The sequence below is a fragment of the Macrobrachium rosenbergii genome, chromosome 16 (genome assembly GCF_040412425.1).
Source record: "Macrobrachium rosenbergii isolate ZJJX-2024 chromosome 16, ASM4041242v1, whole genome shotgun sequence".
Classification (NCBI taxonomy): domain Eukaryota; kingdom Metazoa; phylum Arthropoda; class Malacostraca; order Decapoda; family Palaemonidae; genus Macrobrachium; species Macrobrachium rosenbergii.
The window spans coordinates 13,733,726-13,751,225 of record NC_089756.1 but is presented as its reverse complement, the minus strand read 5'-3'; the positions used below and the strand labels follow the sequence as shown (position 1 = coordinate 13,751,225).

The 17,500-nt window shown below is 37.1% G+C and overlaps 3 protein-coding genes across 7 annotated transcripts in view; 1 reads left to right on the top strand and 2 right to left on the bottom strand.

The window, feature by feature from the left end:
- LOC136847486 (uncharacterized) overlaps positions 1 to 5,969 on the bottom strand; it is a 72,852-nt gene extending 66,883 nt beyond the window's left edge. The window contains exons 1-2 of the mRNA XM_067119229.1: positions 5,846 to 5,969; positions 2,820 to 2,912 (exon numbers count right to left, since the gene is read on the bottom strand). Of these exons, the coding sequence (XP_066975330.1) occupies positions 2,820 to 2,908 (89 nt within the window). The 5' untranslated portion in view covers positions 2,909 to 2,912; positions 5,846 to 5,969. The remainder of the gene's footprint in view (positions 1 to 2,819; positions 2,913 to 5,845) is intronic.
- LOC136847102 (AH receptor-interacting protein-like) overlaps positions 1 to 17,500 on the top strand; it is a 756,409-nt gene that overhangs the window by 650,499 nt on the left and 88,410 nt on the right. The window lies entirely within an intron of this gene.
- Positions 17,089 to 17,500, bottom strand: part of LOC136847099 (uncharacterized) — a 6,221-nt gene continuing 5,809 nt past the window's right edge. The window contains exon 6 of the mRNA XM_067118407.1: positions 17,089 to 17,453. Within this exon, the coding sequence (XP_066974508.1) occupies positions 17,300 to 17,453 (154 nt within the window). The 3' untranslated portion in view covers positions 17,089 to 17,299. The remainder of the gene's footprint in view (positions 17,454 to 17,500) is intronic.

The window sequence follows — 17,500 nt, the reverse complement described above, 5'->3', positions numbered from 1 at the left end:
TTTAGCTAAGGTGTTTGAGTAGGTAATAGCAAAAGGGTTAGAGTTTCCAAGTGTCTGTGTCAACGTCTTGGAAACTCTAACCCTTTTGTTTTTACCTACCCAAATACCTTAGCCAAATCCCTGATTAACATCCAACAAAAAAAAAAAAACCAAAGACACAGGAGTTTAAGAAATCCTTTGCCTCGACTGTGACCAATCTTATATCGGCTTCACGGGCAAATCACTCCCCTAAAGATTAATATAGCAACACCGTTCAGTTAGGTAGGACAACAGAGCTCACTATTTTTAACCACAAAAATAACCATAACCACAGAATGATCTGGAATGTGTCTCGTATAATTTATAGCAGCAATTATCGGTTCAAAAGCCAGATGGTGGAATCAGCTTTGATTAAACAAGAAAACACCATGAATCTTTCAAGAGGTGCTTGGGATTCAGATATTACAGATAAATTCTTCCTCCAGCCAGCGAATAAGAAGATTAAAGAGAAACTGTCAACTGGAGCGACTTAACAGCTGACCAATGGATCTTCTGGTACAAATACCGCTTTTCTGTAATATTTTCTCATTCACTATTTAACTGAGGAAAGAGACAGTTTGGTCTCTGAAATATAACCTTTATTTTCCACATTTTGGCATTTCTGCAGGCTCCCTGATATTAGATGGAATTCTGTTTTAACAGCATATATATATATATATATATATATATATATATATATATATATATATATATATATATATATATATATATATATATATATATATATATAATATATATATATATTTTTATATATACAGTATATGTATATATATTTATATATATATGTATGTGTGTATATATATACACAGTATATTATATATATACATATATGTATATATATAATTATATGTACATACATATATACTGTATATATATATGTATACATATATATATATATATATATATATATATATATATATATATATATTCACACATATCTTAATAATAACTTGAACTAAGGGAAATTATAATTTATAAGCGCATCTACGCAGCCAGGAATCGAACCATTCGGCTATCAATTATGATTCCCCTTGGGTGTAAGTTATCCCATAGGTATAGTGAATTCCGTACTGAATGATGTGTGTGACGTAGTATTTGTGAATCTGTTTGCATTTTTGTCTTCATTTAATGAAAAGAAACTTCGTTTCCTCACCTGAAGAAGACCTCCAGCATCTCCCCGACCAGTCCATGGTGGTCCAGGGGCGCCACGAACATTTCGCAGATGGCCCTCAGGAGACAGGCCTTCCCGTCGATGCCCACCGAGTTCAGGTTGCGCTCCACGATCTTGTACAAGACTTCCCTTCAGACACAAAGGTGTGGAGGTTATTGACGTCAGACTTCATCCAGTTACTAATCATAAATATGCGTCAAGCATCTGACTATCACGAATGTGCCCTGGAGGGGGTTAGTGCCAGCAATGCATATCACGGTGCACTGTAGGCGTTACTTATGGTTCTTTGCAGCATCCCTTCGGCCCCTTGGTGCAACCCCTTTGATTCCTTGCACTGTACCTCCCCTACTCATATTCTGTTTCTTCTATCGTGCTATCCACCCTTTCCTGCAATTGTTTCATCGTGCAACTTCGAGGTTTTCCCCCCTGTTAGAACTTTCAAACCTTTTTACTCTCAATTTCCCTTTCAGCGCTGAATGACCTTATGGGTACCAGTACTTGGCGTTTGGCCTCAATTCTATATTCCTTTCCATTCCTTCATGAATATGGTGATGACTTTTGAGTGGGTAGATCAAACCCAGCTTATATATATGATTGGTTTTACTTATGCAGATATACCACACATTACGACAAAAATGAAATACTGGAAGCAATATACTTCACTCTAGCGTATACAATGTAAATTTCTACCATTCTGAACCAGTCTTCTAAAAATGGCTTTGATAAACAGTCGATACCGGTCAGGGTTTACATCCACTGTTTCATTTTCTTGTGGTAAAGAGTGACACATAAATCACGTGTTAGTGTGATTATAATCATGCAATTATGTATATATTAATAGACTTTGCATATGCATAGCATTATTGCACTTACCTGTCGCCTCCAGCCAAGTTGCCAACACTTGGCGTTGCTTCTCGTTTCCATCTTCCCCAGGTGTTCTCGACGGATGTCATTCCGAGATCGTCGCAATTAACTGCAGAAGAGAAATTTAGTCGCTGTAGAACACTGAGCATGAACGGGGAGGATGTAGTAATACGCAGAGTAAATTACCACACTTTCTGTCGCTTCACGAATTCACATAATTTTCGTATATTAAAATTACAGTGTATTAATCCTCTATAAGAAATAATCCTGTCATCAACACCAGCTACCCAAATAACTGAAGAGAGAGAGGGGGGGGGCGGTTACCAAGCCCGAGGATAACGGAACTAAACACAAGAAAAATTAATTCTTTTGAAATCATGTTTTAATTACGAAATAGTTGCCTGAGCTACACAGAAACTACCTCGCAACACAAACCGACTGCTTCACTTACTAATCATGGGGAGAGAGAGGGAGGCGGAATTAGAGAAACCAGAAGGGAGGTCTTTATCCATCGGCAGCCTTATGGTTGGAGTAAATACAATCACAGTTTCAACTGGGAAAGCCAGACGGCGGTCCGAAGTCAGCTGTATCACCTCGTTTGGGTTATAAGAGTTCCTGTGTAGAATATAAAATAATGCCATTATCAAGAAAAATTGCAATAATTAAACGACAGATATATTATAATATACCGAATTAACTCAGCCAAAGACTGAGACAGAGAGTGGAAAACGACCTTGTAACTTACTGCTCTTCTTCCAAGGTACTAGCAAGACCGGGAACTACCAGAAGAGACAAAATTTTGATCACCAGTGAGAGTTGTGGAAGCTTTGCCATTTCGCTGTCAAAGAAAGAGAAATAAGGGAGCGTCAGTATCTTTCAGTATGGTCGTGTTGTTTTTTTAATATCTATAACCCTGCAATGGGAATTTATATATATATATATATATATATATATATATATATATATATATATATATATATATATATATATATATATATATATATATATATATATATATGTATGTATATATATATATATATATATATATATATATATATATATATATATATTTATATATTTGTATATATATATATATATATATATATATATATATATATATATATATATATATATACACAGTATATATATATATATATATATATATATATATATATATATATATACACACAGTATATATGTACACAATCAAGAGTTCATGGAAAGGCGTTCTAATTGTATGCATTTATTCAAGAGCCGACGTTTCACAACGCCTGATGCATTTTCAAGGCTGAAAATGAGGTTAAAACAATAAACACTTTGATATATAATGTGAAAATATATACAAAGTTTATGTCTCACCTTATTTATATCTTAGGCAGAACAGCGAGTAAAACCTGCCCATATTGGTAGTGAAGGCTAGGCTGGCGTAAAGGACAACATACATGAAAAAGACACACGGGGTAAAAAAAAAAAAAAAAAAAGAATAAGCAATAAACAGCTGTGTTGATGATGATTGCTTGTTGAGTGTTGGAATGGTCAGTTTGATCATTATGGATTCGAAAGTGGTCAGTTCCTCCTCACTTCGCACCTTTCCCACAATTTTAAAGTCGTTGGCGTCTATATGAGTTTTACAAATTTTAGCATGATTCCTTATGTTAGATTGATCTGGGCTAGATAGTTTGCGTCCAGTTCTGTAGCTAACCCCCTGATGAGAGCAAATTCGGACTTTTCGTAGTCTCCTGGTGCATCCAATGTGTGTGCCCAGACTACATCTGGGACAGGTATACTTATAGATCGATCACATTAGATGCAAACAGAGGACCCAATCTATCCTTAGAATGGAATAAGGATCCTGTGGTTCGTGGGTTCTTCGGGATCAGCTTCAGATTTAACGCTGGTGGCTAATACATTTTCTCCTGAATTCATTATCTTGTAGGAAGGGGAATTTGCATATAGACGTAATTTAGAGACCGTATGAACTATAGGCAGATCAATCATAAGATTGAGCAACTTACTGAGGGATCTATGGAATATAACAAGTGGGAAACAGTAATTGTTAAAATAGTTGGGTAGGAACGTGATTTCGTCATGAATGGCGGTCCATCTGGAGGTAAGCGTAAGAGCCCTGTGAAGTAAAGTAGATGTGGAATTGGTCTTGAAACTGTAGAGACAGGAACTGTTAAAATTGGTACCTAGCAAAGTGAAAGTGCTTTTTCTAAAAATGCCAGTAGGAAGCCTATCTCATCCCTTGTATTTCGGAGGTCCAGGAAAGCAAGCGAGTTATGGGACTCTTTCTAGAGTGAATTTGATGTTAGGGTGTTGGGAATTTACGTATTCTAAAAAATTATCAGCATGACAGTCGTGTCTGAAGAAGAGAACGAAGGTACCGTGAATGTAGCGTTTATAAAAATAAAGGGTAAAAACTAAGGGGGCAGTTATCTAATATTTGCCCCCCAGGGATTTCATAAAGATATATTGGCGAAGGTCGGGGCTAGGGGATTACTCATCGCCATCCCCTCCACCTGTCTGTAAAGAGTACCATCAAAAACGAAGGCCATGTCCAGCACGGCCAGCTCTAAAAATACATCAAGCGATGTGAAACGTCGGCTCTTGAATAAATGTATGCAATTAGAATGCCTTTCCATGAACTCTTGATCGTGTATCGTCCGAGCTACTGCTCCTGTCTTCTGATGTATACATATGTATATATACAGTAAGTATATATATATATATATATACATATATATATATGTATATATATAATATATATACATATATATTGTATATATATGTGTGTGTATATATAAGCTAAGTAATAATGAATGAAAGTAGATGCTAAAATTAACTTCCTATCTTGGGGGATTTGAACTGCCGGCCGCTGAAGCAGCAAGCCAACAAGTTTCCATTAATTGATTGGATTGAACGTTGGTGGCTACTTCAGCGGCTGGCTGGCGGTAATAATATATATATATATATATATATATATATATATATATATATATATATATATATATATATATATATATATATATATATATATATATATATATATTATATATAATGTATATATATATACATATAAATGTGTATATATTTATTTATTTATGTGTGTGTGTGCATAAAGATTTGGGATTATCTCCTGGAATGTGGACCCACCATTCATTGTGAAACAAATACAAGAACTTTCTGTTCAACTTCGCCAGTCTCCAAATCTTGAGTAACGAGTCTATCAATTTCTTTGTTACCTTTGCCCAAATTAACGAAGGACCTTGTCAGTGTTTCTCAAAAAGAGAGTGAGAAAATGTCTAATTAAGGTGTCGTGGAATCATTTATTACAGAAAATTTGTACGTTTCTGTATTCAAACAAATGCGATTTTTTAGATAGAAATCACGACTTGAAATTAATTCAGTGATCAGATGATGTGTTTCATAAAAAAATGGATGAACATTTATATTCAGCGTCACAAGGTGACGCATAAACTTGCTGCAGCCTGAACGCGTTTCTCTCTCTCATTCAAATACGACAATAAACAAATAAAAAAAGTCCAGTCAAATACGATAGTTAAGCCTTGATTATCACAAAGGCCAAAACTCTTTGCACAGATTTGATTCCAGTTTAAATGTCTACCTATATCTGGTTTATTTGATGAAAAGATACATACTCTCTCCCAAGTTAACCACGGCTATAACAAGCCAAAACTCTTGCTAAAAAGTAGAAAAAACAAACTCCCTTTCCTTCCGTTCTTGAGAACGGAGAACTGCGTTACGTACCTGTTTACACGAGGAATCGCTGCAGAATGTGACTGTGAGGGTCAGTCATCCGTTTATATAACCCCGTAGACTGAAGTACTTGGCCACCGAAACCTGTTTCTCACCTGAGTCCTTTCGATGGTTCGTTGTAACCTCTCTCTCTCTCTCTCTCTCTCTCTCTCTCTCTCTCTCTCTCTCTCTCTCGTTATTTTCGTGTGAGTGCTGATACAAAAATATTCATTACTGTATAATACATTTAAATGTAAACAAATTACTATGTAGTACGTAGCATTGAAAGCTGCAACGCTCTGTGATTTCTGTAAGACAATTGTATATATGTAAACAGAAAACTATGTTGATGTGTTCCATACGATGACTGGAGCAGTCAAACACTTTACAGAATAAGCGAGAGAATATTGTCCCGTGTACACTTATTAATAATAACAATAATGCCTAGTATACTACTCTCTTTAAGTAAAGGTCACCGTCCTGCGGGAAACAATCTAAAATAACTACAGGCCGGTGAGGCTTAAGAGGTTTCCATTTGAAGACAATACCGTAGTAGTGACCCATAATAACAAAAATTTAAACTGCAATAGGATATTGTGCTCCTTATAAACACCTGTAGGAAGGCAGTTTTCCCTTAGAGACGGCGGTAATGGAATATTCCCATTGCATTTTGTTTTTCATTTTCTTCGTCATTTTTGCCTTTACGTACCAAGACGCATATTTCAGTCATACGACGCAGGTTTTACTTCTTTTGGCTAATAACTGTGATTGCATTGTATAGTGCTATTTATCTGCTACTTTTGCTTGAGAAAAACTGAAACCTTTACAGTGTGCGGTGCATAGTTCCTTACAAAATTAAATGATCGTTCGGGAATGCCTGTTTTAAGATGATCTGAACAGCACTTGATACAACATTTAAGTTGTGAAAAAGTAACAAATACAGTACTTTATAAGAAGTAACTATTACCTAATTCTCATCCCCTTCGAGACATGAAATGCTGACGTAGATTTAAACACTCTTTGTGTAAAATCATAAAGTTTTATGATACTTCCAAGGCAGCCGGTCATCTTGACCCAACATGCCGTTAGTACCGTAATCCAGTTAGCTCGTGTGTCGGAGACCTTTGTTCCCTCGAAAGCATCTTGCTCTTACTAATATTTCACTTTCTAAACTATTCCCTACCATGGTTAGCTAGCTAACTGCCCTCACTCTTCTTTCTCCCATCTTAACTATCAGCTAAAAAAAAAAAAAAAAATATGCTTAAGCGATCTCGGGAGCAGCGACATGCACTGGGTCTTGGTTTCGTTGTATAAGATATCAAATTCCTCTGCATATCTGCGGTAAGTGTCGATGAGTCGCTGGAGACCTTGCACTGATGGGGAAATCAGAACCATATCGTCGCGTAACTGAGGTTGTTTATTGTTGTTTCGTTGACAGTGCACCCGATTGGGAGTGAGTTCAGTTTGACATTCAAGGCTTGTGTGTACGTATTAAACAGGTATGGAGAGAGAATGCCCCCTTGAAGGAGCCTGTTTAGGGAGCCAAAATTGTACGACAATACGTTACCCCATTTGACACAATCGCTGTGTGGAGAACCAGCAATATAAAATGCCATTTAAGTATAGAGGTGTACCTCTTTTGTGCAGCTTCAGGTAGTTTACTTTGTCAAATGCTTTTCTCACATCTACAAAACATTGGAAAACAGGAGGGGCTGATGATAGGTAATAGTTCAGCAATTCTTTCATGATGTTGATGCAGGTGTTGGTTGAGTGGTTTGCTTGAAATCCGAACTGGTTGTCATTAGTGTGTATGTGATAACTGCTAGGGTCGGCTGCATCCTTGAGCTTGTTTTTGATTAATGGTATTAAGTGAACTAAGAGTAGGGAGTCTGGAAGAAACTGGCGCATTATGCACGCACTGAATAGGGCAGCTAGGAAAATGTAAATTATCGGGTGACAGAATTTTAGAGCTTATGCAGGAAGACCATCGCAGCCAGGCAATTTAATATTAGGTAGTTTGTTTATGGCATCGCTGATGTCACCTGGCGTAATACGATCGGCGAAATGAAACTGAATGTTATCGGTAAGGTTATCTACTTCCCTTCGGGACTCTTGATCGTTTATGCAATTCAGGATAGTGCTGAAGTGATTGCACCACATTCTTGTGATAGCCTCATCACCGACGGCTTCTCCTACTCTCTGTGATAGTTTCTTAGTTTTGGGATTTAGGGATTGAATGTCATTCCAAATACGAGGGTAATCGCCAGATTCTAATTTTCTAGATGTTGCGTCAGCTCTTAGTTGCTTTTCATTTATTCTGCAGTGTTTAAGAGCAAGTTTGAATTGAGCTCTCGCCTGCCTCATTACCAATGCAAAATGTCCTTCCCTCGGACTACCATTTTGCCTCCGCAATAAAAACAGATATATTACGAGAGTTGCCTTGGCGAGATCTAAAGGTATCCCTGCCGGAGGCAAGCATAGCGGAAATCATATTCGAATAGAATTCTTTCAGATCACTCCAGTGGTGGTAATTTCCACATTTTGGGTTTGTGCAAAGTAACGTGTCTGCCAGTTGAACTATTAACTGCAACCTGTTTCCCGTGGTCACCCCAAAGGATCTGATTTTCTGGTGGTTTTTAAAACCCCAGTTAACAGCAGGTAGGCGATCAGTTAGGGGGTTTACAGTAAGGAGGGATTGGGTATTGTGACACCTGACAGAGGATGTGATCATAGCCAGTTGCAAGATCATAGCGATTGGTGCTGGTCACAGCTGAATCATGAAAGTGTGGAGACATGATGCAGTGGTCCAGCCAAGAGGTTGCAATTGTGTCCGTTCTAGGTACAGGAGGAGGGAGGGAGGAAGGAGCATTACTTCGCTAATTTGGAGAGCGTGATTTTGACAGAAGCGAGTATGTTCGTTATAAAATTGTTTTGTGGAATAAGAATTAAGTTCCCCAATTATACAAATATGATCAGCAGCGGGGTCGTGAATAATGCTGTGTAACTCACCTAGGATCATGCAGTGTTGATAAAACTATTGTTATTTTCCCAGGGCGTATAAACATTAATTATTAGGATCTTAGAGTCCCCTACTGTCACTTGAAGACCCAGCAATACATCACTCCAATAGGTCATCACATTCACTATATTGTCTAAAGATTTGTGCCACAGGAAAGAAAGGCCCCTTTTCGGGCGACCAGCTACGATATGATCTATAACTTGCATCGATGAGGTCGAGAAAGATCTGAAGTCTTCATGCACTGAATCGCAGATGACAAGGTCATGTGGCCAAATTAGCATTTCTTGTAATGCAATGATGCCTTTGAAGTTTTTGCAGAACATGTTTAGGAGAGGAATGTTCTGCTTGAGTCCAAAAGCATTCCATGAAATTATATCTATTGTATCCATGGCCACTCACGAGGTTGGGAAATGAACAAGTTGATTATTTGGGTGGGTGGGGGTTGGCCAGCTGGGGAGGTCGGCTGGCACTTGCGGTAGAAGGTGAGCCTGCGCTCATACCCCTTACCTTACCTTACAGACCTTACAGTTCGTTCGGGTTGCCCCAGGTCCCTCAGTGTGAGGCACCTCTGATGTCTACCAGAGAATTGCTAATGCATCTTCCGGTATATTTTGCATCTTCCAATCTTGGATGGTCTGGGATGCATCTTAGATATTTGTCGAGCTTATTCTTAAACACATCTACGCTCACTCCTGTTATGTTCCTCAGATGAGCTGGTAGCGCATTGAATAGACGCTGCATTATCGATGCCGATGCGTGGTGGATTAATGTCCTGTGTGCTTTCCTTAGTTTTCCTGGTATAGTTTTGGGCACTATTAATCTACCTCTGCTTGCTTTTTCTGATATTTTTAGCTCCATGATGTTTTGGTAATTCCTTCTGTCTGTTTCCATGCCTGGATGATCATGTAGCGTTCTCTTCTCCTTTCAAGACTATATAAATTTAAGAATTGTAGTCTTTCCCAGTAGTCAAGGTCCTTAACTTCTTCTATTCTAGCTGTAAATGACCTTTGTACACTCTTTATTTGTGCAATATCCTTTTGGTAGTATGGGTACCATATTATATTGCAATATTCAAGTGGACTATGTACATACGTTTTATAAAGCATAATCATGTGTTCGGCTTTTCTTGTTTTGAAGTGCCGGAACAACATTCCCATTTTTGCTTTGCATTTTGCCAATAGTATTGCTATTTGATCATTGCATAGCATATTCCTATTCAACATCACACCAAGGTCTTTAACTGCTTCCTTATTTGTGATTGTCTTGTTATTAGGTCCTTTATATGCATATAGCATTCCTTCTTTATCACCATAGTTTATTGATTCAAATTTATCAGAGTTAAATACCATCCTATTTATCTCTGCCCATTTATATATTTTGTTTAGGTCTCTTTGTAGCGAGTTCCTATCTTCATCACAAGCAATTTCTCTACTTATTCTTGTGTCATCTGTGAAACATCTCACTACCGAATCCTTAACATTACTGTCTATGTCTGCAATCATAATCACAAACAGCAGTGCAGCTAACACCGTACCTTGTGGCACACCAGATATTACCGTAGCTTCATCCGATTTCTCATCGTTTGCCATCACTATCTGTTTTCTGTTTTGCAAAAATTCTTTTATCTATCTTCCTACTTTGTCCACAATGTTATGTTTTCTAATTTTTTTCGCTAATATATTATGGTCTACCTTGTCAAAAGCTTTTGCAAAGTCTAGGTAAACCACATCTGTATCTTTTTCATTTATCATATTTTTATATATGCTTTCATGGTGGACTGACAGTTGGGTTTGTGTACTTTTTCCGGGTACAAAACCATGTTGTCCTATATTGAACAATCTATTTTTCATTAAACGTTTCATTATATTTTTTTTTCATTACCCTTTCATAAACTTTCATAATATGAGATGTCAGACTCACAGGCCTATAATTACTTGCCTCTAGTCTTGATCCACTTTTGAAAGTAGGAGTAATATATGCTAATTTATGCTCATGATAAATCTTGCCTGTATCTATACTTTGTCTCAATAATATTGCGAGCAGCTTTGCGATTGAATGAACCACTTTCTTTAACAATATGGCAGGTACGCTGTCTGGTCCTGCTGCTGATCCATTTTTAATTTCATTAATAACCTGCACAATATCGGCTTCCATAATATCTATGTCTGATAAATATTCAATATTTTCATCTCTTATTTCTGTATCATTATCTTCATTATCAATTCTAGGTGTAAATTCACTCTTGTATCTTTCTGCTAATATGTTACATATTTCTTTTTTTTCATTCGTTAATCGCCCTTCAGTTCTTAGAGGGCCTATTTCTACTCTTATTTTATTCATCTTTTTTGCATGTGAGTAAAAAATTTTTGGGTTTTGCTTGATATTTTGTAGGGCCTTTTCTTCTAGGTCCCATTTTTCATTTTCTTTTGACTGTATAATCTTTTGTTCTGCATTTTCTATCTTACTTTTTAGTTCCATCACTTTCCATGCATTCTTTTCTTTTGCAAGACCTTTTTTCCACTTTTTGATTTTCTGGAACAAGATCCTTCTGTCTCTTGGTATGCGTGACTGATGTTTACTTTTTTTCTTTGGTATATATTTTTCCACTATTTCCTCTAATATTTTATATAATATATCGGTATTTACCTGTATATTATCACTTACAAATATGTTTTCCCATTCTTTGTTTAATTCTTCATTTATTTTTGACCAATTTATATTCTTACTATAGAAATTATATTTTCCATATCCTTCCCATTTTTTCGTCTCTTGCTTATCTCTGTTTTCATGTGCTTTGGAACGGACTGTTAGTTCTATGACATTATGGTCCGATGGTCTGAAATACTCATATTATACACTATTATTTCTTTAACATAGTTCACCTTGTTCACAAATACTAGGTCTAAAATATTATCCTTTCTTGTTGGCAGGTGATTTATTTGCTGAATGTTATGTTCTAGTAGCATATCTAATAGCTTTTCAAATTGCCTCTTATCTTCTGTGCTACTATTACTCTCCTTTTTACATGTATAAATACAACCACAGTCTCCTATTCGTTCTTTCCAATCTACGAAAGGAAAGTTAAAGTCTCCAGATAGGAGTATAGTCCAGTCCTTGTGATTTCTATATATATCATCCAATTTGTCAATTATTATGTCAAACTCTTTAGTATTAGGGGTCTGTATATTACAATGTTCACTAATTTTTCTGATTCAAATTCTATCGCTATTAATTCGCATTCTGTGTTACTATATTTCTCACAGATTTTTCCTTGATTGGCGTCTCTCCCATATATTACGGTTCCCCCTTGATTTCTATTTTTTCTATCTAATCTATAAGTTTGGAAACCCTTTGTCTGGTCATCATTACCAGTCTCTTGGGAATACCAGGTTTCACTTATATTCATTATTTCTATTTTTTCATTTTGGGTTAGTTCTTCTGAGAACTCTATCTTTCTTTTTGAGTTACTTGAAACTAAACCCTGCGCATTCATCACTATGATGGTTTGCGTATTATCTCCATTATCTAATATGGGTAATAATAAGGATTTTCCCATGTCTCTTTCCTGTTCTGATATGTTGTTCTTTTCTTCATTTCCAGAAATTCGTACATTAAAAAATCCAACTTTTCCATTATATTTGATCTTCCATCTTCATATTTATTCATTTTGTGCATATACCTGCATTTGTCTCCATATCTGCACCATCCCCTAGCATCATAGATACATTGCTTGTTCTTTGCATTATATCTAGGTGCTGATGCCTCATATCGTGATGCTGACATTTCGTAATGGGTTGTTGGCTTGCTTTTTTCATTCATCACATGATCTTTGTTCCTTTCTTTATTTGCTTCATTTTTACCTTGATTTTTTATATGTATTTGATTTTGATTTTTATTCTTCATGGCTACAGGATGCATGTACCTACATTTTTTATTAAACCTACATCCATTTCCTTCTCTCCAGTTTTTACATATTTTTGGATGTAGATCGCTGCATTCCTCCTCATAGCCATCTAGATATGCACATTTGCCATAGATTTCATAATTGTGGCATATCTTGGGATGCTTGTAATAACATCTTTCACCAAACCTGCAATTCCATCTTTTCAAAAGGGTGCATACTGTCTTTCTTTCCTTTTTTTTTTCTTGCTCTTTCCCATCAGTATGAAGATCCGGGTACAGCCTCTTTGGGATTTTATTTTGATTTATCATGTCATAATTTATTTCTTCATATGTATGTTGCTGTATTGCCTCATATGTAGAATCTATGAGTTTCTCTGCATCCATACTCTTATCCTGTTCTTTATTTTCATTATTCTTTTCTATCTCTTCAGTCTTATTTTCTTCTTTTCTATTTTCCTCTTCTTCCTCTTCTTCATCTTCTTCATCCTCTACAATCTGTACATTAAGTCTTGATTTAATAACCTTGTCTAGACATGTTGAGCAAAATATTCATGTGTCCTTATTTTTATTTTGCTGTACTTCTGCACATGTAGGATGAGTAGGTACATGGCAAGCATAGCATTTCCTAATCAGGTTTTGTGGATTTACAATGCTATACCACACACTACATAGTTTACATGCTTTAGGCATTCGTTTGCCTATTGCATCAATCAATATATTCACTAAATTCACCATATTAATTTTCTTTGTTGGAATGTGTTGATTTTTGTAGATTTTCTTTATAAGTCTTTTGATAACTTGAACTTTGATTGGTATCCCTTCAATTATTTTCATTATATTTTCTACAGATCTGCTCCAGTTTGAAGGATCATATCCTTTCAATATGTCTGTGAATGCTTTCGCATCTTTTTGGTCGGAATTGTTGTTCATCTCAGCCTGGGGTGTCAGTAAGTTCCCCTGGGTGGGTATTGGACCTGGGTTAGGTTATATCTTGAAACTTTTATATAAGGACCGAAATTCTCGCCTTTAAGAACATCGAGGTGTTGAAATAGGCAGGTAATCCTATAAGCCACTCTATGTTTAATTTTGTATGGGAGTTCGTGGAAGATAAGAGGGTTGGAGCCCGTGAGAATCTTGACTCTCTCTACTATGGTGTTTAGCTTTACCGATGAGCGCAAATTGTGATTAACAACGTGACGTATCTTCTCAGGTTTCGGGCGAGGTGATTCACGATTGTTGGGCTTTGGTCCAGCGGGCAATCGAGAGGCTCTTTTCTTCTTTCTACTGGTTTGATTCCGCCAGTCGCCAATCACCTCTTGATCATTCTCATCATCATCCACGATGGAGGGTTCTAGGGGAGAGGTAGGGTCGAAAGACTCACGAGGGCTGGTGAACATCTCTGAAGATCTATCTTCCACCGGAGGCACTGGGGAGGGAGAGGAGGTTGGGAGTCCATCGGTCCCCTCCGATATGTCTGTGGGTGATGCGGGTGCTTCATCCGAGGAAGAGAGGGCGTTTCCTACTTAGGAGGGTATGGTCACCTCGACCTCATGTCGCACCCCCACTTCTCTCGTGTTGCTGGTTTTTTTTTTTTTTTGCTGGGCGGCAAGGAAATAATAGATGCCTCTCTGTGGTGCAGCACTATAGTGTGATCGAAAAGAGTGAGTAAAAAAGCCACAATAATGTAATTTTGTATTTTTTTTGTATCTTGAAAAATACAGTTTAACAATTACATTATTGTGGCTTTTTTACTCAATAGATGCCTCTGTCAAACGAGTTTGGTGGCTTATTGCACGATTTTCTAATGATTCCTGTACTCCTTTGATCGCATCCCAGAGCCGTGAAAGATTGTTATTTGATTCCACAATTTTAAGAGTATCGAATGATTCCTGTAATCCTTTGATCACGTCCCAGATCCGTGAAAATTTGTCATTTGTTTCCTCAATTTTTTCTGAGTTTTGTTCAGTTTTTTCTGAGAGGGATTTTGCCATTTGGAAGTCATTTTCTGCCGTATGGTACAATGGAGGTAGGCTTAGATCGGCAGGCCCCTTTGGAGGCAGATTGTAAGGGTCATCGGCGTAGATTTCCACCGAGCAGGTTCTTAACCACTTAGTGATATGAGATATTTTCTTGAGAGAGGATAAGCTTTTCGGGGATCGCCCTCATCGGAGAAGGTTGCAATGACAGATTGTATAGCAGACTCGACGTCGGAACGGTTCGATTGGTAAAGTACGAGTATAAAGTAAAAACAATTGTTCGCGAGTGCGAAACTTGTGTGTGGGGCAGAGGTATCGTTAGGTGCCAGGGTCATTGGCGCGACGGTTGGAGGTTGGTCGGATGACATTTTTGCGGTAAAGGGAGGGCCAAGCACTAACACATACACAGCACTCTTTTACCCATTTCCCAGGGCCAACAGGCCTCGAGAAGTTGTAACTTGAAAGATTTCTAAGGCACTGTTGGAACAGAATGTAGATTAATATGTATGCAATTACACAACGCTACCCAGCTTATACGCCGGGTATTACATAGAGACACTGTTAACACATTGCCTTTTATGAGAGGTATAATCAACAAGGGCGAAAACCCCCTTTTCGGGGGCGGGGTAAAAAACGCGAGAGAGACCTCCAACACGTCTCGCAAAACAGGTTCGTATTTATCAGCTGTAGTTTTTTCACCCCTTTAATTGAAATTCTCTGAAGCAGATGAAGTACATTTCTATATGTATTTACATTTTCCATCAATACTTTTTTCTCGAAATGTTAATATAAACGCAATAAAGATTCGAAATTTAATGTTTTTCCTCCACTCCAAAGAAGTTTATCGTTGTTCTTGCAGTTGTCTTTTTCTGCATTTTGTCCGTCTGTTCTTTGGTAAAATTTTCCTTTCTGTTTCACAAACCTTTTGCTTTTTACCATTTCCATTTATCTCTTGCCATTCCCCTCTTATTTCCGCTGTCTCTTGGTCGCCTTCTTTCGCCCTCCTCGTTTTACCTCTTACTTTGTATATATTTTTATCAGCCTGCCTCTCACTTTCTTTTTTTCCCCCTCACTGTTTAACTTAGCAGACTGCGGATTTTTGCCAGTGAAAATCGTTAGTACCCCTTCTTAAAAACCTATCTCATTTCCTTTCGTATAAATGTCATTAAACAGATGCCTTTTTCTACCCTGCCCTAACACATTTCTTGTGTTTTAATAATGTATTTACATATTTTCTATTTATTTATTAGTTTGTCAATTTATTTTTTCTTTTCTAAAATGCGACTTCTTCTTTCTGTATTTCCCATTTGAACACCGTAGTATTATGAAGCTTGAATTTCAAGCCACTGGCCCCTTTAGGCATGTTCCATATGAATAGGGCTCATCTTGTGAAGAAGAAGAATAATAATAATAATAATAATAATAATAATAATAATAATAATAATAATAATAATAATAATAATAATAATAATAAATGTACGGTTCACTGTACTGTACATTTGTATGACGAATGACAAACACTGTTTACCTCCTGCATTTGTAAACAACAAAAACAACAAAAAAAAGATTGCGCTGAAATTTGTATGCGTGTAGTATAGAGCAAATCCGAATCATGCAACTTGTAGAATGGACAATCGGCAGTTAGCCCTGTCCACTTAAAAATGACCTCATACCTCCAGGAATCTTCAACAGTTACTGATTTATAATTTATGACCCATTCTTTCTTGCTCTCTACCTCATTACTATCTTCTTACATTTATTTTTTTTTTTGGGGGGGGGGGTAAATTTTCTTCACCAGCAGCGTATCAGCGACCCATGCCGTAGCATTTTCACCCAAAATTGCTATGCCTCTTGTCTCCATGTTGCACTGCATGGATATTAAGGCCCTTCTTTTGAAACGCTTCTGCCAAACCGTTTACCGAGCATCCTCTAGGCCTCCCTCCCCTCTCTCCTTCTTATATTATCTAAGTGTTTCACTTTCCCCAAATTCTATCAGCCGGACTAAATCTCTTCCAAATATTTTGACCCATCGTCGTTACTCTACATTGCTCACACCCCGCCCCCTTCTCATGTAACTTACACTTAGCAGACAATAATTCATTTAAGCCCTCTCACCACTTTTTCTTTCACTCGCATTTGACACTCATTTTTCCATAAAGGAGAGTAAGCTCAACAGGACGTTCGTGAATCCAGCTTGTGTTTTTCTGGATACCCTTCAATAACTAAGGTATTTCAGTTGTGTAGTTTTGCTTCACAGGAATTATATCACCAGTAAACTATCAGTATCCATTAAGCAAATACAAGATGAATCATTATTACAAGAATATGCTTTAAGAACGGCAAACAATGAACATCAGTTAACATTTTCACATATAATTTTTTTGCTAAAAAGTATTATATCTTTGGAAGCAGAGCAAAATATATATTAAAAACAGACAGAAATGGATAATCAGATGAAATGGCAACACATATGAGGAGGAAGAAAGGTCATTTTAATTACTCAGATATGAAAACATTTCAAGCCCTGACTGGGTCCCGTCCCATACGGGAAAGTGATTTTCGGAGCTATTAGACCACTGTTTCGTTTCCTGACACCGCCGGTACGAAGAAAGAGTAAGGACACGCTTCATAGTACTTCTCGCATTGTCTCGAGTTCTTGCCTTGCAATTCTGCTTCTGTATACTCTGCCAGTCTTTCCTCGTTCACGTGTCTACGACTGGGGCTGGAGTAGGAAAGGAAGAAAATTCTTTTTATTATATTGCATTATGA